The sequence below is a fragment of the Phalacrocorax aristotelis genome, chromosome 3 (assembly GCF_949628215.1).
Source record: "Phalacrocorax aristotelis chromosome 3, bGulAri2.1, whole genome shotgun sequence".
Taxonomy (NCBI): Eukaryota; Metazoa; Chordata; class Aves; order Suliformes; family Phalacrocoracidae; genus Phalacrocorax; species Phalacrocorax aristotelis.
The window spans coordinates 56,056,396-56,080,131 of record NC_134278.1 but is presented as its reverse complement, the minus strand read 5'-3'; the positions used below and the strand labels follow the sequence as shown (position 1 = coordinate 56,080,131).

The 23,736-nt window shown below is 37.2% G+C and overlaps 1 protein-coding gene across 1 annotated transcript in view; it reads left to right on the top strand.

Moving 5' to 3' along the window:
* The window catches only part of MAN1A1 (mannosidase alpha class 1A member 1), a 155,456-nt gene that overhangs the window by 86,470 nt on the left and 45,250 nt on the right, over positions 1–23,736 (top strand). The window contains exon 5 of the mRNA XM_075087529.1: positions 2,839–2,933. Within this exon, the coding sequence (XP_074943630.1) occupies positions 2,839–2,933 (95 nt within the window). The remainder of the gene's footprint in view (positions 1–2,838; positions 2,934–23,736) is intronic.

The window sequence follows — 23,736 nt, the reverse complement described above, 5'->3', positions numbered from 1 at the left end:
TCATGTTTTAATTCTCTTTTCCTAGTTGCCTACCAGGAAAACTGTTTAGTACATTGGAAGAGGTGCATTTTGGACAAGAAAGAAGTTAGAATGTCTGGCTTCACTGTGTGTTCTAATATTGGTGTTCAGAGCACCGTCCTTATCAGGAGTGAATTACATTTTCTTTGCAGGTCCATATGTCGAACAATATTTCCTTACTGCTCCGTATCAGATGTGTTTATTTTTTGGTAACAGTTGTTTTAGATGTTTCCATGAAGTAGACAATTTTATTGTGAAATAAATTAGTTTGTTAATTTATTAGGTATTACAACAGAATTGAAAAAATATGTGAGAGTTGGTAGAAATATTTGAAAGTAAAGCAGTATTGCTGTACATAAAATATAAAATTAAGTTACTAAAATATTATATTTTTGTTCAGAAGTAATTATTGTAACAGACCTCTTTCTTAGCTTTAACAATGAAGGATTAATACAGGCTGTAAGGTACAGCAGTTACTGAGCATTGCTGCCACTGCTATGGTTAAATATGTACGTGCTTTTTGAAAGGGAGATCTCTTGTCCTTAAATACGCATCTAAAAAGAGTACATATGGCACCTTTAACAACATTGCATAAAATAAAATATCTACCCGCTTCACATATGGAAAAAGGTAGGGTTTCACCCTGCGCAGCAGATGCTTCTAAAGAAATTTGGGGTCCTTGTGTGCCCATTGCTTGGGAGGGCCATCTTAATTGCTCTCCTGTTAATACTTCAGTGTTTCAAGGTAGAGATGCTAAGGTAAGCTGATGAGTTGATGGCACCATATGTTCTGAAAGGCTGAGGAGGCCTCTATTGTGCTGGAAGAGCAAAGCACAGGTTTAGGTTCAACAGACCAAGGTGAAAAAAATGTGGCCACGTAGTGTAACCAGGGGAAAGCTTGTGTCCTTCTGGTGGGGTTACCGTCGCTGTCTCCTCTCAAGGAAATCTACTAAGAGATAACTGTGTTCTGCACCAACTGTTTCTGAGTGTCCCTCAAGGTTTTAACCCTTGGGGAGATGGAATCATGTGCTGGATGAAGATCACAAATCCATAACTAATTCTCAGCAGAATTCACAAAATTGGTAAACCAGGAAGACAGAATTAATGTGGATTATGAAGGGATTCCCACACAGATTGCTTTCCCTGCTGCCTTGCTTCAGGTTTCTCCCAGCACTCATGCAGTCCACTTGAAAGTTTTCTTTCTCCAGCCATCATTTGTCTTCAAATTACTCAATCTCCCTCAAAATACTATAATTTTAAATCTGGGACTGTTGTCACAGAAATCTTGAGATTTGTATCATATAAAGAGACTGTGGGGTAGTCTGGACCTTCTTTATGGTAACGTGGTTATCCCAGAATGTCATACTCTCTGCTGATCATGTATATTTCAATAATAAAAGCCTTTACTCAAAGTGGCTTTTAGAAAGTGGGATTTTATAAATTGTATTTTATTTGTGTGGAGATTTTTTCATTACCTTGTTTTGACCAGCAATGTCTTTATTTATGTATTCATATAAACATATATGCTTTTTTTTTCTTCTCTGTAAATTGGCTGTACCGTACTTGGCTACACTGCAAGAAGTATCAGATTAGCAAGTTGATTTCTAATACATAAATAAATAGAAATTCATCATAAATATGTCTGAGAGGAAAAAAATTAAGGGAGCCATTATTAGAAAGAGAGGATGATGAAGGTGACTTTGCTATTTTGGCTACTCCACCTGGGTAATCCCTTTCAGTATTATGCAGAATCCCAGTGTAATTCCAAGCAAATAGGCCTTGATCATCCACATGTTGAAATCACTAAATAGGTTTCTATATTTAAGTTGGAACAATATTGCTTCTAATTAAAAACTCTCTTACTGGAGCACTCAGTGCTTGAAAAGTCAGGTTAATGTAACCTGAGTTGAGCTGGCAGTTGGAAGGAGAGTAAAATCATCTTTGTTCTAGCTTTGTAACTATTACTCTGAACATAAAAGTTCCTGATGTTAAATTGTTCGTCATTCTTGTGGGCACATGTTAAGCAATTGGGGTCTTCCTGCTTCTTGTTTTTAAGATGAAATCTGAAATTCTTTTCATGCTGAAGACCAGTTAAGTCTCAGTTATCTGTAGGGGTATATTCCAATTTTTTTATTAGTTATGGCATTGATACCCATCTGGGTATAAGCCAGCTGAGGCCCTAAGACTGTGGTGCTGCAAAAATATTTTTTTGGGGGGGGGGGGGGGGGGGGGGGCGGAGGGAGGGAGGGAGAGGGGATTGGTTTTTTTTGCTTTTGCCACAGATTGCCTGTGCAGCGTATTTGCAGTAGAGCAGGTAAACAGCAATCCAGCCCAGGTTCCCACGGCACACTGAGCCACCATTAATAAACCTCACACAGATCAAAGGCAGTGTTTCTGCAGCAGCATCCCCAGTGCTCCAGGAGGAGGTGTCACTCAGGACAGGGAGCTGCTTGCCAGCCAGCCTGGATCCAGCAGCGTGCCCAGCTAATGGCCCCCCTCCCCAACCCCAGAGCGCCTGGCAGGCACGGCAGGGAGCGCGCAAGCAGCTCTGCACAAACTGGAGGGGGTCTGACCGTGCTGATGTCTCTGGCCAGACGCTGGGCATCCTCACTGTATGATCCTGCTGGGTGAGTTCTCCCATTACTGAATGTAATGGAAAACAGGTTGTGCTGCTTCATTCCTTTGACGTCACTAAAAAACCAGGGACACTTTGTTGTGCTGAGATGACTTATAGTATACACGCAATAAGGGTATTATCGAAATTAATTTAGTGGGAGCAACAACGCATTTTTCCAACGCTTTGTTTCTTCTTAACTTCCAGGTTTTCCGAAAAAAGGCAGTGGAGCTTGGAGAGAAATTGCTACCTGCTTTCAACACTCCCACTGGGATACCTTGGGCCTTGCTTAATATTAAGAGGTAAAGCAACTGCTTTTTGGTGACTAGAGCATATAAAAAGGTTATGTTGAAACCATCTCCATAGCAGAACTATTGCAATTGCTGCACTGCTTTTGTCTTTCCAACTGGCTAAAATTTGGCATAAGATACTTGGCTTTACAGTTTAAACTAGGAAATTTAAGTAGATACTATATTGTATGCACAGGAATGCATATAGAAAAATATTTTTGCACCTCAGAACTGGCTGGTTTTTTGTCACTTCATATGCTGCCCAGCACTTTTCCTGGAGTCCTTCGTTGCTTTTAGTGGTGTTATATGTAGGGTAAGGGCCAAAGGACATGTTCTGCTCTGAAAGGATATAATTTCCACCCACTTTGTACTCATATTTTTACCTTTTCTGAAACATAGTATCGGCGTGTCCTTCAGTAGCATATCAAGAAACAAGAGTAGTATCTGCTACAAGTGACTCGCTGTTTTGCACCCTCTCCCACGGAGTGGTTTTGCTTTGGCCAGTTGTGCACTGAAGACAGCTGTGTGTTTGCTGTAGGAGATGCATGCTCTCCTGAAGTCACTGTGGCCTCCACACAGAGGTCGGCAGTTCCTTGGTCTGCCTCAAGCCTGATAGTAGTGAAGCTGTGCTGGTAAAGAAAATGTTTTCTTTGCACTGCCTGGGGAAGAATATTGAAAGTTACACCTGTGGGGTATATTTGTCTATTCATAAGAACAAATCTGCTTTCTTGATACTGCAGATAAACCCCAGCACCACCTGCCACAAGAAAGTGAATCAAGGAGAATTTCACATGTGCGTGTGTTGGTGTCGTGTTTTTTTGCGTGATTCCCTCCTTGACAGGCAGCATCTTCCTCTGTTCTCTGCTTATTCTGTATTTATGGGTACACCTTTTTCCCAGTGTGGGACACACGTTGGCATGCTTGCTTGGTTGGCTGTGTTCACTTCAGGCTTCCCAGTAAATGGCTCAGAGCCAGTCCTACAGAAAACCCTGGCATGTCACTTCAGACAGGCTTACCTTGCACCTTCCTTTCAAACAGAAGTGAGGCAGGAGGCAAAAAGCACATCTTTGTGCAGGAGCAGGAGGGAGTTAGTGCCTCATGATATTTCTCCTTGTTGAAGGGGCTGATTAACTGCTGCCCAGTGGTGATCCTTGGACTTTAACTGGTTACTTAGCATGCATGCTAATGATTTCTTCTTAAGAGACTTCAGTGAGTTCTGCAAAAGTCCAGTAGCACAATGGTTTGAGGTTTATTTGTTATTTGTTTTTAAGCTGTTAGAAAAAGTTCCTAGTATGAAACCCTAGCATACGTTTGTAATTGCAACACAACAGTACCTTATTCTACATAGTGTACGTAAACATATTTCAGGTATTTAGGCTAAAAATTTGTCCTATATGTAGCCCTTATTTAAATCCCTGCTTATCTACTAAATATATAAATAGTTTTTGCAAATAGTTTGAATTCTGTGGTAGGTCTTTATGATCTTTTTCCGAGTGTCTTACAACAACTGCTGTGGTGCACTGCAAATGTCAGCCACACGCAGTACAAGGTGGTGATACAAAAGGGATTAATTTCTTGTCTTGCACCGAAGTGGAAGAGGATCTCTGCTGAGAGAATTTCCTTTGCTGTGGCAGGAGGAGTTACATTAAATGCTGGTGTCTTGGTTATTTATTCTGAATCCTTGCGCATCCATCTAGATTTGACCTTCAATAGATGACTCTTTTGTAATACTGTGTGTAAACAAATACACTGTCATCCAAGCTAAGGAAATGCTAAGCCACTGAAGCCTGCTTATATTATACATCTAATATGCCTCATTTCATATTAGTATTTTATTTGATTTTATTTTGATTTATGCTTCAAATTGGAGAACACTCACAATAGATTGTGGGTGTCAGTGGTTATTTTTAAATTACTATTTTTGGATTAACAGATGAGCTGGATGTTTGTTTCACTTTGCAAATGTTCTTTACAAAATAGTTTGGTTTTTCTGCTCATCCTGTATCATCACAGCCAGACTTGCTTTCTTCCTGGGTGCATCTGTCTGTGAATATATATATGTGATTTTGTCTGAGTATGTCCTTACATACTAAAGGCATTCACCTGAAGTCGTGCTTTTTTTTCTGCATCGTTTTTCTTCATCCTGCTTCTTTCCTCCAGACACTTAGTGTCTATTTGTGGATCCCTAAGCTCACTGTACTGTTCTTCGGCTAAAGTTATTAGCCAATTCTTGAGTGTGTTTGTAAAATTTCCTTTTGTCTCTGAAGTATGTTTTAAGTAATTAGATTGGTAGTTTGTACTGGGATTTCCTTTTCTTTCCTTCTAAATGTTTCGGTTGCACTTCCATTTTTCTCACGTTCTTGATAGTACGCTGTATCTTCATCTTCAGCATCTGTTTTTCACTTCTGCTTATACTGACAAATTTGAAGCTCCTTTTATGGCTCACTTGCTCATTTGAGTAACCAGTGTTGTATAACACTTGTTGATTATTCTGGCTGAAAACACCGGTATGAAGAGAGGCTGCAGATAGATAACGTGTATAAAGCGGTGTTGGCTTGACAGATAGGTTTGAGTCGTCTTTTGGGGATAAGGAGCACAAGCTGGCAAAGCTGCTTTTATTTATTTATTTACTTGCTTATTTATTTTCCTCCCACACCCAAATCCTTTGTTTAGATATTTTGTCTTCAGTACTTCTAAGATAGCAACTATAACAGCTTCCTGAAATTCCACTAGTTCATGGGCCTTTATTTTTCTTCTCAGTGAGCCGTGACAATTTAGCTTCTTCGTGCTAAAATTTTCATTTCCCTTTCTCTCTAAAAACTTCAAGTTTATGACTGAACAATCAGATTGCTTGTGTATTTCTGTAATATGCCTCTCAGATATATAGAAGTAAATAAATCTGAAATTATAACTCTCTTAGTGAGTTAAGTCGTCTTAACGAATATCCAGCTTGCATCATGTTCAAAGCATCAAGTAACCTTTTTAATGTATCTATTTATTTTTACCCCTGTAACTATTAAAAAGGAAGCTGTGCAGGGCTTGTGTTTATGGGATGACGCCCAGCTGTGAAATACAGAGAAGAGCCCAGGTTGTTGTTAGTCTGTCAGATCAGTCAGGAACAAACTTCTAAGATCCTGTACAATGTTTTTTCTCTTTTGGATGGAAAATGACTCTTTAGGTCACTTTTTCCCCCTTTGACAGCAGATATACATCAGGTTTTTAGTCACTGTTAGTTCCAGTAAGATCACATTACTACTTTCTAATAAGCAACTGAGAAGCTTTCTTATATGAAAGAATATATTTCCCATAAAATGTTTGCTCTCTATATATTGACCAGTTGAATAGTTGTTTTAAGGTTATTTATTATCCTGTGTGTGCTACTATGTGCAATACTGATGCCTGGCTTTTTATGAAGATCTAATGTACCATATAATATTTAAGTGCATCTGAAACTTTGAAAAATAGTTATGCCTTACATTAATGAAAAAGTTTTCAACTGGGCTAAATAATACTTTTACTTCTGGAAATATAACAAACTGGGAATGCGTTTTTTTGACATCCAGCCTGTTTGCAAATGGTGTTGTGGCTAAGGGGAATACTTGTGCTTGTTCCCCTGGCTCAGTGACAAAAGTAATTTAAATAAAGTATATTTATGTATATAGGGACCATGGAAAGTTCTGTATAGAAGGAAAAACAATGACGTATGGGTGGAGTGGGTCAGAGCAGAAAAGCTTAAAAGAAGTCAGAAATGAGAATAAATTTGATTAATTTGTATTAAAATCAAACCACAGGGAGTGATAAGATTTACTCAACATAAACATAAAATGTTTAGTGCGTCTAATGTCAGTGCAGGATTTTTTGCCTTTTACGCTTTAGCATTGATTATATGTAAATGGTAGACCTGAGTTGAATTCAATATTACATATTTTACAAAGTGAGATAGCAGAGGCCTTGCAGAATTGTTTGAACAAACTAGTTACTCGTTTGTAGGTAACTGAGGATAGAAGTGACAAAACTGCAACATTTATGCTATTGGAATGTTGTCAGCATGATTTTAAAGCAAGGTCCTCTTTTGATTTTTTTTTTAATTTATTATTCTTTTTTAAATTATTGTGCTTTGTACAGAATACTTAAGTTATGCCACAGGCCTTTCCAGGGCTCAAAGTGTTCAAGGTTTGAACAAAAGTTTCTTGGAGGTACTGAGCCCTCAGAGCCTCTGCATGGATTCAGAACAAGAAGATACACCCACAGTGCAGCTTCCAAAACAATCTTTGTTCTGTCACATTGTATGAAAAAAAGAAAATAACAAGGAAAAATATGCCCATAGTTTTTTATTTTGAATGCTTTAAGCTTTATTTACCAGCTAAGATTCCTGTTCTGAGACAGTAGAGCCTGGCTGCTTTGGAGAGGGATTTTCGGCTAAAATACCACAGTGTCTGCCAGGGTGACGCAGGCACAGGTGGTGGTCTTTTCTGGGCCACATGCTCGGGTATTTCTGGTATTTCAGAGTACTGGCAGTATTTTAGGCTGTGGGCATTTAAAGGAGCTTATTTCCTGGCACCTTCTGCCTAGGAGGAAATGTGGCTGATAAACCAGTCACCAAGGTATGAAATATTGGTCTTTAACAACAGAACTTGCTTGAAAATATTTTAAAGTTTCAAAGTAATTCACAAACTTAAAACGTGTTTAAGGTCACATGAGCCTAAATCACTTGAGGAATAGATGGCCTTCAAAATGGCTTTAGTGTGGTACTTCACTAGAAAATGAGGTGTTCCTAAAAAAATTATTTTAATGTACAACAGAATAGTTCTCTCTGAGTTCTGGGACTTCTTCCAAAACATCATAATCAATGCACTTAAGAGTATATTCCTTTATAGTTTGTAAAGGAATCTTAATGCATTGAGAAAGTTTGAAAATATAAAGAAGAAAGGATCCAAACACGTAAATTCAGTAAACCTTTTTGGACAGCTTAATTCCCCCAGTTACACTATAAGAAATGCCTGAAATGTGATTGTTGCATTATTTTGCCTTTTTTTTTTTTTGTAAGCATCAAGTTGTTTGTTTGATATTATGTTCTTTAACAGAATTAGTGGTTCATGCTTTTACTTGTCCTCGTCACTCAACAAGCACTTTCTTGCAGAGATTCAATCAGGATGGCTAATTTAGATTATCTGGTTTGTGCTATTAACTCCAGTGTCTAAAGTAAATAAATTTAAAAAATGACTACAGAATTAAATAAAGCTTTTTCTTCAAATCTGACTAACTTTGGCAAAAATAAACCTGCTTTTAAAAGGGGCTTGCTTTAAAGGGGAAGAACTTATATTGTCTGCATAGTTTATCATTGTAGGACCATGCAGAAGTTGTGTTTAGATGGAATCTTTAATTGTATCCCTTCTGTCTAACTTGGGTGTAATTTTAGAGGAAGAAATCAAAACTACCTAGGAAGAAAATGCTAAAAGTAGTCTAGTTTGCATTCTTAATAGAGGCTTTGTGTGTGTGGTTTTGGCAAATGCCCCACTGATGTAATAAAGTGGTAATAGTAAGAAAAAGGATTTGGCTATTGAGTTAAGCACTGAGATTTCCCCTGTAGCAAAACAGACCAGTTGAAACCAGACTTCTTCCTTCAGGCATTTGGATCACAGTGTGGATTTGTATTAGCACTGTATGCAAAGAGATAAATCCTAGCTCAACTTTACCAATCTAAAAATTATTTGTCTGCTGTTAAACATATGTTTTGGCATAGAATGATTTGCCTTCTAGAGATACTGATCTCTTTCCATTGACTAAAGACAACCATAGGCAAATAATTGAAAGAACTAACTTTTTGAGCTGAGGAAGTTAATTCCATCCTAATTTATAAGTAAATAGTGACAAGGATGATTTCAGCAAAGGTAACTTTTTTCAGCACTGCCATGTCAGGTGCTGGTTAATCCACTGTTCATTTCATGATTCGTAAACAAGTTTACAGTTCTTGAGTCAGTACTGTATGCAAAATAAACTTGAAAAATAGTCTTCTACCTCGGGCACTTAGATATCACCATGTTATATGCTGTCTGATTAGCAATTTCATTGGTTTAGAACATGTTAGAACACCACAGTAAGCAAATTGCTTGCCATGTCTTTGCTTCATCTGAAATGAGTAGCTAGTTTTGCATTGCATGACTAGTGCTTCATATTCAGTAAGAATCAAATGAACTATTGTAAAATTATATTTCATTTAGAAAACCCAAACAGTTTTCCTTTTTTCCTTTGAGTTTCTATAAATAATTCTTCCATGGTCACACATAAAATTTAAAAAATTGGTCTGAGAGTGTTATTAAAATTTAGATTTTCTGATTGTAGGCATCAGTGCGGTTTTCAGGATGGATACTTTTCACCTGTGGTGGTGCCTGATTTGCCATTGAGTAGTGCAAAATAATCTCATTATAAAAATATCAGAAAAATTCCATGACATAATTCAAGCAACATATCTATTTGGCAGGAAAAAAGAGCCAAGAATAATATTTTGGTGATAGCCCATGATGTTAAGCTGTATTATTCAAACAACAGCTTCAATTCAATATTGTAATGCTGAATTTGCATGGGAGGCTGCCCTCTGGCAGGAAGGTTTTGGGACCTATTATTGCTGCTGCAAAATATCTTTCTCAGTTCAAGTACTTTCTTTATAACCAAAGGAAAGAAATTCTAGTCCCAAATACTAAGTTTAAACACTAGCTTTTTTCCTACAGTTTATTAGTACGCTGTAAAATGAGTGTACTTACAATTACGTAATTATCATACTACTTATCTGTGTTAAACCCTATGTGATTATTAGTAATGTGATTCCTTAGCATCAACTGTATGATTACAAACAGTTTATAGATCTCTGTGGTGCTAACAATAGGTAATGTTCTTTTGTAAAACAAAATAAACCTTTTGACAAACAGTCCCATGGAAGCCAGCTGGTCACAGGAAGGTCTTGGTCGTCACTTCACGCGACTTGCCCCCCTCCACAGCAGACACTTTCTTCAGGGTATCAAAATCTTCCCAGCTATCATAAATGTTTGTCCTGATGGCTTAAAAAAGGGGGGGACATGGCTTTTTTGGTGTGTTACTTACAAAGAAGATATGAGAGTTTTCTGCCCTGGAAAGGGGGAGGGATTTCAGTCAGGATAAGCAGGTTGCAGTATCTTGTGTTTTGCCCTAGAAGAAATCAGGAGTAGGAAGTTCACCCCCGTCACCTATGGCATGTACCAATAGGTGACATGTACCAAGCAGGTACTTCAAATTTTCTACTAGTCTAGTTGTAAACTAACCAGGCCCTGGCTGAAACACAGGGACATAGGGTGGATAGTGACAACAGTGGAGAAGTTGCATCAGATCCTCAGTTTGCTTCCTGATAGTTGAAGCTCCCCAAAGAAATCTGCCTGCAAGATTTTGAGATTGCATTTATTGAAAACAGGGGCTTATAAATTAGTATATATTGGTGTGCATTGTGCTCTAAGCTTTAGCTGGATAGCTGCTGCTATCACCTCGATATTGGCAGGTAATTAGGAGTTATTTGTATGATGTACTTTCCCGCTGGGAAACCCTTAGAAACCCTTTCCAGCAAGGGAAGCTTTAGTATTGAGTTGCCAAGCATATCTGAGAGTTTGATGTTGAGAGATCTGAGAGCTGATGAGCAGGATGGGGCTCAGCTCAAGATAAGACACATTTGTATGTTTTAGCAGCACAGCAGGAACTAGCTCCCGTTACGGTCATTAGGGAGCCAGGCACTACAAAATTGCTCGAGGAGCAATTGTCTTGCCCTGAAATAAATGCCCAGTGCCTGGCCCACTGAGCTGCCCTTCCTGGGCCATATTGACTGTGCTGGGAGCTCCAAGACCTGAATGCAGGCACATTAATCTTTGCTCTCGTTAAAGATCTTTTCCCTTTCAGTTGCTTGTATCGTGTATGTCCTAATTTTAATCTGTGTCCAGTAAATGATAACCTTATAATGGACAAAACATGATTGTTGGAAGAGGCTTCCTTTAGAGAGAGAGGGGAATCAATTTGTACAGACTTCAGGTTTTGTTAAATAAATAAAATGAGCACAAGCACAACTCCATCATTTCCATCACAATTCAAGTCACCTCAGGGAAACACTTCATCTAAAAATAATAGTTGCATTAGGATTGTTTCTCCTAAGAATTTTCTGAATGAGAAATTGCGAAGACACTTATGGACTATTCGCTTTGTGTATTTGATACTACGTACATGCATTTGCAGGATTTTGCAAATATTTCATTAGAGAACTCTCTAAATGGACATGACAAGGTGAGAGGTGGCATTTACCAATAAGCACTAGTTTAAATAGGTGACTGATGTTTGTAGTTATTCTGTATTCTTATTGTCCTAAAATAATGTGTGTGAAGGAGAGTTGCTAACTACATTTTTTCAGCAATCATTACTGAGAACAGATTCTACTGTCCCCTTCACAGAAGACTACTACCTTTTTCTTACTGAAAATACATTTTTCCCTTCAATACTTCTCTAATTACATTAACCTTTTAATGTATCTTTCATTATGAATTTGCACGCAAACATATATGCACATGTATATGTGTGTGAGTGTGCATGTATACATGTATATACATCTTGATTCATCGTTATATAGTTTCTCATTGCTGCTGATATCAGCGGATCTTTCCTTAACCTCCTCCAAACTATAATCTCCCAGCTGGACAGCTGAAACCCTACCTGGAATGGATGTAGTTGCAATGCACCATGTATATCACAAAATAACTGTTTCACTTATCTGAATTTTAAACTCTCTTTGTAGTGCTTCATAATCCTATTAATACTGTGAAGCTTGAATTTTGTGGTTTTCAGTTTCATTATACCAATGCTGACGGGTGGTTTTTTATGCTGTTTTTGTAAGCATGTTTTATTTTAAGCTGACTAGTCATAACTACCTGTGACATCTTTTGTTCTTCTGAAATTCATGGCGTATCCATTTTCATGGATACATCAGGTACTCTTTCAGTGCAGTTTTCCATTTAATCTTACAGAGTGACCTTAAAAAAACAAGTTGGCATCAAATAGGTTATCTTTTTCTTTATAAGTCAGCCCATTATATCAGAATAATAAAAACATTCATGCAGACTGATTTATAGCTTTAGTTTTGGGGTTTTATAGCAGAAACTAAGGTTTATTATTTGTTAATTGTTAGTTAGGTTTAGCATTTGGAGAGATTTGTGGAGTTTCCATCTTTTCAGGAATCGTAACATGATGGAAGGGTTATTGGTTTCCTTGCTTGCATAATTGCTGATCATTAGTTGGATTTTCTCCGGTTTATGACCAGCTTCATCCATCCAGCTGAAAACAGAACCCATCCTTGTTTTTAAATAATAATCTCAGCACAAAATGCAGATACCTGAAGCGCTGTACTTGTTACTTTCAGTTGTCTCAGCATTAGTCAAAGTAATGGCACAGTTTTTGGTTGGAAAGCAGCTACATTGTTTGTCATAGGGTCTCTTCATCATCCAGACCTTATTATTAATCTAAGTGGCAAGTTTTTATTACAAGCTTCTGAGATCATCCAGTGCCTTTGAGTTGTGTATTTTCTGTAAATCAAGAATTATTGCAATCCGTCTTTGATCCTGTTCTAATGTATGTATTTCCTAACCATGTTACTCCTCTTCCATGCTTGCTGCCCTCTTCCGATCCTTTTTTTATTTTGGAGCAGAAGCACACCAATGTTGATTTTCAGCTCTGAGGGATATTTTTTCTACTGAACTGTGATTCTGCCCTTGCCCCCACATCTTCCATAAGAGTAATCCGAATCCTGGATGCATCATGTTTTCCAGACCTATGGGTTGCTTCTCTGAGTTTTTCTTCAGATGTTTCAGTTCCATAGCTTGCAAAAATTGATGTTTGGGAACTGTACTGGGTATTGTCCCACATATGTCTTGTGAGACTTCTGGGCTGACTGTTTTCAGCCCCTTCCTCCCTCCCTCCTGTGTTTGAGATTGTCTAGTTGCTCTGCTTCTCTGCCTCTCTGCAGCACCCAAAATGGGATGTATGCTAGAGTTGCTGCCTTAAGGTAAGACGCTTTATGGAGCTGATCCAAAAATCCTGCTTCTCCTAGTGTATTATCATGTAATACACTGTTCATTAAGGTCTTGAATATTCTGGAAGGTGTGGTAATCAAACTAATTTTAGGCATATTTTAGTATATATTTGGGTGGGGTTATATATGTATACGTACATATACATGTGATATATATATAGCATATTTATACTTTTACATGTATAGCATTTAGCAGTGTAAGGCAAACTGGGCTGCTTTAGAGAAGTTTGGGACAAAGGATAAATCAAAAAAAGGTTGCACTTGGCTTTGTTACCAAAGGCTATATAATCTTTAAAAATCTCCAGTTTGTCTCAAGTACAGAATTATGTGATTTTTACCATCCCCTGGAAGACTGTAGAAACTTTTAAAAAAAAAAAAAAAAAAAAAAAAAAGCCACCACCCAAACATTTTCGGCCTTCAATTACTATTGAATATTCATCTTCCCTCTCTGACACTTAAGCTGACTGTGTGAAAACTTCTATTAGATCAGAATAAAATAGGTTACCGCTCTTTGGAAGCCATGATATCATAATTCTCATATTTCTACACTTGCTCTTATCTTTTACAAAGGAGGGGATACAAGAGGAGAAAAGAAATATTTTTTAAGCAGCAAAGAGGCTGGAGAAAAAAAACATCTTTCAGGTATAAATGGAAAATGAAGAAAAGGCACATTCATTCTACTTGGTTCTCCTTTCTTCACAAGAGAACCCTTGAATAATCCTTTACGTTTCATTAATACACCTTTTGATGCTAATACAGATATGGACACAGGAAGATGTGCGCTGCTGGAATACTGCATTAATTATCTGCAATATTTATAACTGAATGCTCTTGATCAGAACTCTGATGAACTTTAGTCTATATCCCTATAAAGTTGTTTTCCGGTACTAGTTCCTAAATTTTCTTGCACTGTGTGTGCTGCGAAGGCCAGACAGGTATGGAGCACTTTTAATGGTTTCTAATGACAAAGTCAGCTGACGAAGAAATTTAAAAAGTCTCAGCAGTGAAGTCTTTCAACAATGAAACTACAAGTAAAACCTCCTTTCTAGTTAAAGATATGTTGAAATACTTTTCACCTCTGAATTTTGTCATTAAGAAGATTCTTTAAAAATTCATTTTTAAGCTTATGTAGTTTTTCTACTAACTATATTAAGTCACATTATAATTTATAATTTATTTGCCTTATTACAACATTTCATTAAAACATCAGAAGATACAGCTTCTAGACAGGGTATTACACCAAGAACTATGCATGCAGTACTTTTCACATACAGAAATAGCTACAGCAGTTCTGTTCTGCAGCGTGAATTAACAAAGATTGATTGCAATCTGTTTTTATTAACTCAAGGAAGAAAAGCAGTGTAGTGATATTAAGAAAATTAATTATAACTTTCTAATCTGGTAATTAATGTGCAGCTGGGCATGAGTGCAGTTAGTGCAATTCAGTGATTTGGCACTTCTGACAAATTATCATCATCTTTTTTAAGGTAGACAACTGGTTTTTAATCTTTGCTTGAGTTTTTATAATCTTTCCCATTTCAGAATGGTTTTAACAATTTAGATGTCAGATATGGCCTTTTACTATGATAATGTGGACTGAAGTTCAGTTGTATCTTTTAGGACTGAAGTTCAGTTGTATTTTTTTAGAACCCTCTTTTATTCTTTTCCAGTGTTGTACTGAAGTTTCTTATGAAGCAGTTGTACGAAGCAGTGATTAGTGGTAATTGACCTGCATATGTTGAATAATCTTAAAATGCTACTGAGAATTTAATGTACCCTGTAAATTGAGATGCTTCCAATTAAATAGAGTTCTTAGGATAATCACTTTCAAAACTAATCAAGTAATATAACGATGTTACTAAAACTCTTCTTGACTTAATTGTGACAAATTAATAAACCTAACCAATGCAATTACTGTAACGGTCATATTAGTTTGCGTTTTTCATAACCTATCCATAAATGTTTTTCAGAAACACAAAAGGAAAATAGAAATTACCTGGGTGTATTGAATTAGCATGACAAGGTGGCTTGAGTGAGGGAGTGCTTGTGCCCTTCTCCCCTCCTTTATGAGGCATGAAGGTTATTGTGGACCACCCCATGCTCAGTGCCTCTCATCCATTAGGAAATCAAAAGCTACCGAACAAAAATTAGAACTAGGATCCTAGCACTGGAATTGATAAGAGAAAGTGTTCTTAAGCAGTCTGATTGGTTTTGCTACTATCAGATTCCACCTCCTAAAATACACCGGTAAGCAAAGTATTGTAATCTTGCCAATAAGGTTTATCTTTTGTGTTGTTTTTAACAATGGAATGGGAAAAAGCACAAAGTATCTATGTAAATCAGACTCTGAAAGCTGTCCAAAACTATTCAAAATCCTTACACTCTCAGTCAACAGATGGTTTTAAAAACCTGCTTTGTTTACATCAGAGTTTTTGGGGGCATGCTTGTCCTCTTTAAGGGCTTTTGTTGTTGTTTAAGTGTTCATTAGGAATGCGTTAGAGAAGATGTTCTGGGAGAACAAAAGCCAGGAGTTTTCAGCCCAGTAAGTCTGTCTTTTTTGTTGTTTTGTGACACAATTTCAAGAAGAGAAAAGATGGGCAGCCTTTCCCAAAACAGCTTCTTGCCTAGTACTTAAGAGTTTTGCCAGGATTGCAGCAGGCATGGGTTTGAACCTCCTCAGCTGGAGGAGAATTGAACTGAGGTCTTTCACTTGGACATTTGCTTTAGCTCCCTAGGTTATTGCTTCCTTTAAAACAAAGCATTAGCTATAGAGTTTGAATAAGTCTGATCTTACTGACAGATGGATCGTGGGTATGTTACAGCGTAAGGGCTTCTGAATAATTAAGATCAAGGAATCAGTGTGGATGTCTTCATTAGCAGGTTAGTTCAGCTCAGGAGTGAGCTTCTGAAGTGTTTCTCCCAGTCTTCCCCTCTTGCCACGCTGTGGTTTATGGTTAAACACAAAAGTGCCTAAAAGTGCTCAGCACCTTTGACCTACTTGTTCTCAGGACATGTGGGGATCACAAACCTGGTCTTAGATACTTAAAGCAAAGCCGCCTATGTCTTTTGCTTGATCCAGCTCAAGCTGAGCAGAGAGTCAGCCAAGATTTTAAGCAGAAATGAAAAGATTTGATTATTCCATAATGAAAATAAATATGTAAGCGATTGGGGAGTGGGGGTAGGGAGGAAGGGTGTTACTGAGGCTCTAATCAAAAGCCTTGACATTTTGTAAAGGACCTACTAGAAATTTGTTTGGTTTAACGGTAGAGGATAAGATTCAGGCAGCTTTCATATTGGGTTTGCTTTATGAATAACACCTGGAGACACACAAAAAATTTTTTAAAAAATCCACCCCAAAACAAAGCCAAAAAACCCTCAAGCACAAAGAAGTGGAACTTGAAAATTGGCAAATGTTAGTTGGTTGTCATTAATGACTGTAAATACCCCATGGTGGTGTTCACTATCTTACACCTTCATTTAATTTGTGTTTCACAGCCAGTGCCATAACAGTGGTTTTAGGATCCTGAAATATTCCATATCGTTCTCCATATAAAAAAATTTCATTGATTAAATCAGCTTGTATTGCAAAACAGAACATAGGCAGTGATGCAGTTTATTGCATTAGTCATATTGAACAGTTCATTTTGGAACAAATCTTGAAGAAAGAATATAGCAAATCTGGCTTTTTTTCTTTCTGTTTAGAAACATGGCTCTGAACAATTCATATTCTCATTATTTGTCTGCTTCAAACCAGTTTGTCACTATCTTAAGTTTTTGTATTGTTTTATTTTCAAATTTGTTAAGTATTTTCTTTGCACTCACCAATGTAACATAACTTTCATGAGCATTCATACTAATAAAGCTCAGTTTGCACATGGCAAAATGAGAGTAGTTACATGAAATGCAGCTATTTGGAGAAAGATGTATTTTGAAGTGTCTTATGTATTCTTTGAAGTCATTCTATGGTGGATTAGACACACCAGTACTGTAAATCAGTTTGATCGTGCTGTAACTTTGTTAGATCAGCTATACTTTTATTATGTGCTTTCTTGTACTACCAGATATTACAACTGACAAAAAGTACACATTGCAGAATTAGTTTGTAGAGAGGTTGGACAAAGTATAACCCTAAATGATATCCAGTGGCATAATTCATTCAGCTGTGCTGACAAAATGGATGATTGCAGAACTGACACAAATAGTGAAGTTCAAGAGATCCTCCAAAAGCAAATTCAGTCATATATATGAATGCCTCAAGGCTTTTTGTAGCTATCTGTGGTTTTTCCTCATAGTATTAAAAGGTATGGAACATTAATCACAACACTTCAATCTTTCTGTCCAGTCTTGATAGATAGGTTGGCTTTTAATGCCTTTTTTTTTTTTCTTATTTTTTTCTTTTTAACCTCCTGATTGCCAATCAGTTGCACATACATATAACTTTGAAAGCTGATCCTCTGTCATACTGTTGGGTCTCCGGTATGATGGCCAGCATAATAGTCATCCTGAGAAAGAAACTGTAAAAGAAAATGCTGAACTCTTCCGTCAGGAGAAATAAAGATTACCAAAGAACCTGTATCTGCTGAGATTGTTCTGGATTTTCTCTATGCTGTTTTGCAATGAGTTGTTGCGAAAAATCCTGTATCCATTCATACTAACTGTATGGCATTATCTTGTATCAATCTTACGGCTCAGTGCGCGTTTCAAGTGAGTGTGCCTCTTGCTACCAGTACCTCCTGGTGTTAGGGCAATTATTGGGTTCTGTGTAGGCTGAATCTCTGCTATTTTTTTTCCTAATATTGGCATACAATTTGGAATTACTGTAGTAGGGAGCTAATGCCTGACTAGTCAACCTCAAGAAAGAATGACCCAACAAGCAATACTTCTATGATAGTGTTCTGCTCTGACTGACCTTTAACTCATTACAGGCTGACTTGTGTAAGGGTAGAGAACATTAGGAATTCAAAAGCGTATCTTTGTGTTGGGGAAAACAAGCAATATGACTTCTTACTCCTTAGTCCTGTGGACTGGCTTTGTGTTGAGTTGGGTGGATGCCTAGCCAACATCCAAAATATATCGTGTTCTCCCACATTCTCGCTGTAATCTCACATTAAAAAATGAGCAACTTTGCTGCTTTTTGATGAGTGGACCTTGCTTGCTGTAGTACACCATAACCTGAGTGGACCTGGCTTAGAGGATATGCTATAAGTGAGTGTAATTTTTAGAGACTTATCAGAATAATCGGTTTGGTCTCTATTAACCAATCTGCTACCCACCAACAAGCAATAATAAAATCCCAGCAGTAAATACCATAGACACATGGATGTCACTGTAGGAATCCAGATAGCAGAGGGTAGAGACAAAATGAGACTTGCACAATGGTGAAGTAGTTTGAGAGCTATTGAGAAGGAAATAAAAAGAGGCTAGTGAGCCAGCTAAGCAGTTTGTTCCAGAAATTTGCCTTCATTGGTTTAAACTTCACGTTAAAATTACATTTTTATTGTTACAATAGTGACGTATCTTTACGAGGAAGTTAATAGGAGGGAACAATCCTTCAGCAGATTAAATGAAAGGCCACTATTTCCAGCTGACATCTGTGAAACTGCTGCTACATTCCTTGCAATAGTTCTTAGAGAAATAAATGAGCAAGTATTCATTATAATTGAGCTTTAATGGTATCCATATGCTATATATCTTGTAATGGTGCTCATGTTGTGTGATTTCTGTGTAGTATAAAAAAAATTGAGTATTAGTCTGTCAAAGGCCCATTAATGTAAAAGTCTTGATCCAATACTTAGTCTTGGTGTGATGCTCATGTGTTTTAAATATAACCCAGGAAATTGTGGTTGGTGCAGCAAATCTGACAGTCTTTCTGGTTGACCTTTCGGGTTGTCCATTTCATGTCATTCAGCATACTTTCTAGATAATGAAATCTGTTGGTGCAAAGCAGATTTTAAGTGTTAAATTTTGATTTTAATTCTTTTGAAATTAATATTTTCTAATGGGCATTAGAATGTGCAGTCTTTCAGCAATGTTGTTTCACATCATGTAATGTATTCTACTGAGGCCGTAAATAACCTATTCTCTCTGTCTTCTACACAGAATTTTTGTAAATTAATTGAGTTTTGCTTAACTGTGGTGTTAGTCAGCATTGTTTTAACACCTAATAGCTTTGGGACCTGTCTTTGAAGGCTTAAATCTGTCCTTTTAGTATCCAGCCTGCTGTGTGATTAAGGTTTACTAGCAGTCAAGATTTTCATGAGCAGTATAAGTTCACAAGCCTGCTTTTGAGTAACTCAACTTTGGACAGTGGTTCAAACTTGCTTCTTTTTCTGCACTTAATGAAGTCTAAACTGTCCAGTTTTTGCATGGTAGTCTGGTTCTTCTGAATGATGTACTAAGGGTGCTTTGATAAGGCGTACCTTAAAAATTAGAAAAGGACTCTTTATGGGCTTCCCTTGCTTCCCTCCTCCTCCTATACTGCACAGTGATGGGATGCTGTAAAATTTTTATTATTATTTTTAAACAAGCTTAATTTGTCAAGAATGTATGATTTAACTTTCTATTGCTTTATTGGATATTTTTGGGAGGTTTCAGAAATGAAATAATCACAGAAAATAAAGCAGAACTCATCAATTCATATGTTCCAATACTGAACACCTAAGCTGCTCCTAAGTTATCCCAGACAGATGTTTGTCTAGCCATGTCTTCAAGATCTGCCACATGGAGATTCCATGCTTTTCCAAGGAAGCTCATTCCAGTGCTCTGTGTCTTCACTGGGGTGGGTGTTATATTCTCTGATGTCTATGCTGGAACTTAAATACTTCAATATTTCAGTGGAAGATTTATTCCCTTTTACATGTTGGAAGACGACTATTACCATTTCTAATCTATTATCCATTAAAAGATCATGCTTTCTCTCGCAGCCCTGGGGCAATGCTTTCTGTGTTCCTGAAAATTCTTGTTACTCTTCTCTAAGCTTTCTAAAATTTGTCCCTGTCTTTCTTGAAATGTGGTTGGTGTCTGCCATTGGTTGCAGGTCAAGGAGGGCCTTTGCATGAATGAATAACATACACCCTTCAGCACTGAAGGTGTTTCACATCTGTCCTCAGTTCACATTTAAGCCATATCATACACCCCACAATATGCCTTGTTTGCATTTCCACTTAACAGGCTGTTCATTGCTAGAACCTCCTTCCCCACACCTGCTTCTCCAAGCTTTTTGGAATGCTTCTGTAACAAATTCTAATCCTAGGTAGTAGCTTCATGAATTTTCCAGACCTCTTTTGCATTTTTTGAGTCAGCAAAATACTTGTCTTCTGAGAGCAGCTCTGGTATACACTTAGCATCACTTACACTTATTTCCCTCACTCAAGTACAGCAGAAAGCGTTGGACACAGTTGTGGCTTCACCGTCATTTTTACGTAATTTATTTGGGTTATTCTATGCCATATCAGTAGTTGATCCTTTGATGTGGGAAACTTTATGTTTCAGTATCTCTTGAGCCTCTTTGAAGTAAACAGCTGGTTTATTTTTTCCTCTTTTCCTTTTATGATCCATTGTAATTGTGTAGCTTTTTGTGTGTGAGCCAGATTGGTTTGTCGTTAGTCAATCATGTATTGACTAAACAAGTCTTAGGTACTTCAGATCTGTTGCTGTCCACAGAGATAGCAGCTGTAACAGAGGTTGTTCTTCGTGCTCGCCGGTTAAGGAGGAGAGGGGATCCTGGCCTTTTATATTCCATCCCTGCGTTCACCTACACATCAAAGACAATTTGGATTCCGGTTGCTGGCCTGGAAGACTCCCTTTGCAAATCTGCCTGCCAGAAAGAGAGGGGAGTGAGAAATGGGAACCATCTCCACTTTTGTGTTTATGCCAATTATTTTGACTTGAGTTAGGGTGTTGCTCTCATACTCCCAAATTTGTAATACACAAAGAGTCAAGAAATAAATCATTTTGGTAGAGTAGACAGACTCTATTTTAAGTTACTCATAAGAGACCTAAAAATAGTTTCTTTTGATGGCTTTTGAGTTCAAAGCCTCTCTGGTACCCAAGAGAAGATTGTGCACCTTACCAAAAATACTTATTTTGACTGACATAATCTTTCAAAAGTGTCAAAAAGACTAACCAATATGCCATATCTATCCAGAATATACTCCAATCCTGCCAAGGTCTTCATTTTAGTTGAAGAACAAGTATGGCTCTTCTTACATGATGTTTCTTGCAAGATATTCCATGTTATACTATTCCAGTCCACAGCTGGAAAAAAAAAAAAGGGGGGGGGGGGGAGAGGGGGCAAGCTTAAAGTACATATTCTTGCACTAAAGCCATTAAAAGCAGTGACAGATTACAAACAATGTTTAAAACCATTGACCAAATGTTTTGCTGGAATTGGGACAGAAACCTGATTTTGTTAAACGCTTTATAAAACTATAGCATCATTGTTCTCGTTGACAATTTAAAAAAGAAAAATATCGAGGTACTTCCCCTGTGTACATTGTTTAATATGCAGAAGCTTTTTCAATGTGGTTAATGAAATTGTGTGCTGGTGCAGGGAAAAAAAGTACACCTACTGTCTCCAGCAGGATTCCAGAAGTGTAGTTTTTTTCAGAGCCTTTGATTGTTCTATCATTTTAAATAGTAATCCTTTCATGCTGATTTCACTTCATCCGTTATTATCTTATTTTCACTGTATTGATTAAAATCCTATTACTGTTAAGAAAAGCTTATTTGACTACTTGATGCCAGCCCCTTTATTATCTGATGATCTGGTTTACAAAATCCTCCAAGGAATATCTTAAGTGTGGTCATGAGTATTAGTGCATGGATTGTGATTATTTTTTAAGTACTTTTAGAATAAATGTTTGATATTTCTCATTTTTTCTGCTCTGCCAGGGTAGCATAGGTCTTTCAGCCTTTTTCAAGTCCATTGAATTATTAGGTAATTGGATGGAAAACTCCTTTCCTCCTTCAGGATATTCACTACTTTAATAAAAAGTATCATTGTATTGTAATTTAAAACATGGGTTACTGCAAAATGATTAAGGAACAAAATTACTTTTCTTTAAATATACAAGTCTTGCCTAATCTGACTTTACTGAGTTTTCAAGGTAATGTTTGTCCTTTTTTATTTTCCTCTTTCTCTTTGTGGTATAATCAGATTGTCCCGGATCATAATTTTTAGTGCATATCTGAGAATTAAGCTGTACTGTGCTCTGCCTTGCCATCTGAGATAACCAGCATCGCTGGTTTCTTGTAAATAGCTCATCTAGAAGATGAGCAGCTGCTGTGTAAAAGTATTTCTTGCTTGAAGTAATAATAAGTAGATTAAAGGTAAAGTTCAGATTTTGGTGGAAAGCGGTTGAATAACTGATAATAGAGGCGCTGCCACAGGAAGAGTGAAATGGGATATTTTCCATAGGTGAAAATCAGATGTGTATTAGATTGTGGGGTGGTTTTTTTTTCCATCTGCCTGCTATACTGTAGGAAATCTTACTATTTAATCATACTTTAGTTAAAGAATTTGATCATATTTTAGCCATTCGTTGATTTTCCTTGATGACACAGACAATGAGGGACTTGATTAGTTTAAAAATATGTGATACAATGAAATCACATTTAATGTTTGTTAAACAATATTGTATTATGTTTGGAGCACAAGCATAACATTCAGAATCAGAAACTGATAAATAGCATGGATATCTTCCACTAGCCTACTGACACGCCTGAAACTAATGTCATTTGAGAAAAATTGGGATAGCTCTTTGTCATTAAATTGACTGAATTATACTGAATATGTATCTTCTACAAATGTATGAAATGAGGAAGAAGGAATCTGTAAATTGCCTGTAAATACGTACTTCTTTAAGTAATTTAGTTTAGTCTTGATTTTCAAATAGTTAATAGGCATTAAAGGACAAAACTGCATAAGCAAATGTGTTGTGCTGAGAAAAGAAACCAGAAGTCTTTTTTTACGTTATATTACTGATTTCCAGAAAGAGAACCAGTTCCCAAATCTTGAATGGTGTTAATGGAAAGGATTTATACAGTGATACTGGTGTTTTAGCCAGGCTGCAGGGATTCCCTGTATTCATATTAACCTGTCATCTCTGCAATAATTTTAATGGCAGTTACAGCCTTTTAATGCTTAATCAGTGCCTGTTGAAGCCACCAGGGGTTTTTCTGTTGGCTGTGAGTAAGGATCAAGCCCTTAGTGACTGGCACTGAGAAAAACAAATGTTTATCTGATCCCAGAACAAATGGATTTATATGACACAGCGATGTGTGGGTAAAGAGGAAGGAGAAGATTGAAGCAGATTGGAAAAAAGGGACATTTATACTTTTCTTAAAGCAATTGTCAAAACCAATTACGTCTTTAGCAACACTAGTCTGAAAAAGACTACTTCAGGGGGTTTTATCTGGAAAAGCTGTCCCTTTCAGTGAACCAGAATGCCATTTCAGTGGTGTTTCTTACAGCTGTCACAGCATCTGTGAAAGCAGATACTGAAAAGAGAGGTTTCCCTCGACAACAGTGCTGTCTCTGTATTGTGCGTGTTTAGATTGATACCCATATCTGTAAATGTATATGCAAGTGTAATTTATGCCATTTGTAAGTTAATGTTATATCAGATGAGTATCACAGCTGCAAGTCTTGTGACAAGCTTTCCGGTGTCTGAAAACACTGTTGATCCAACAGCTGTATGAAAAGGAGAAATAATTGACTGTCAG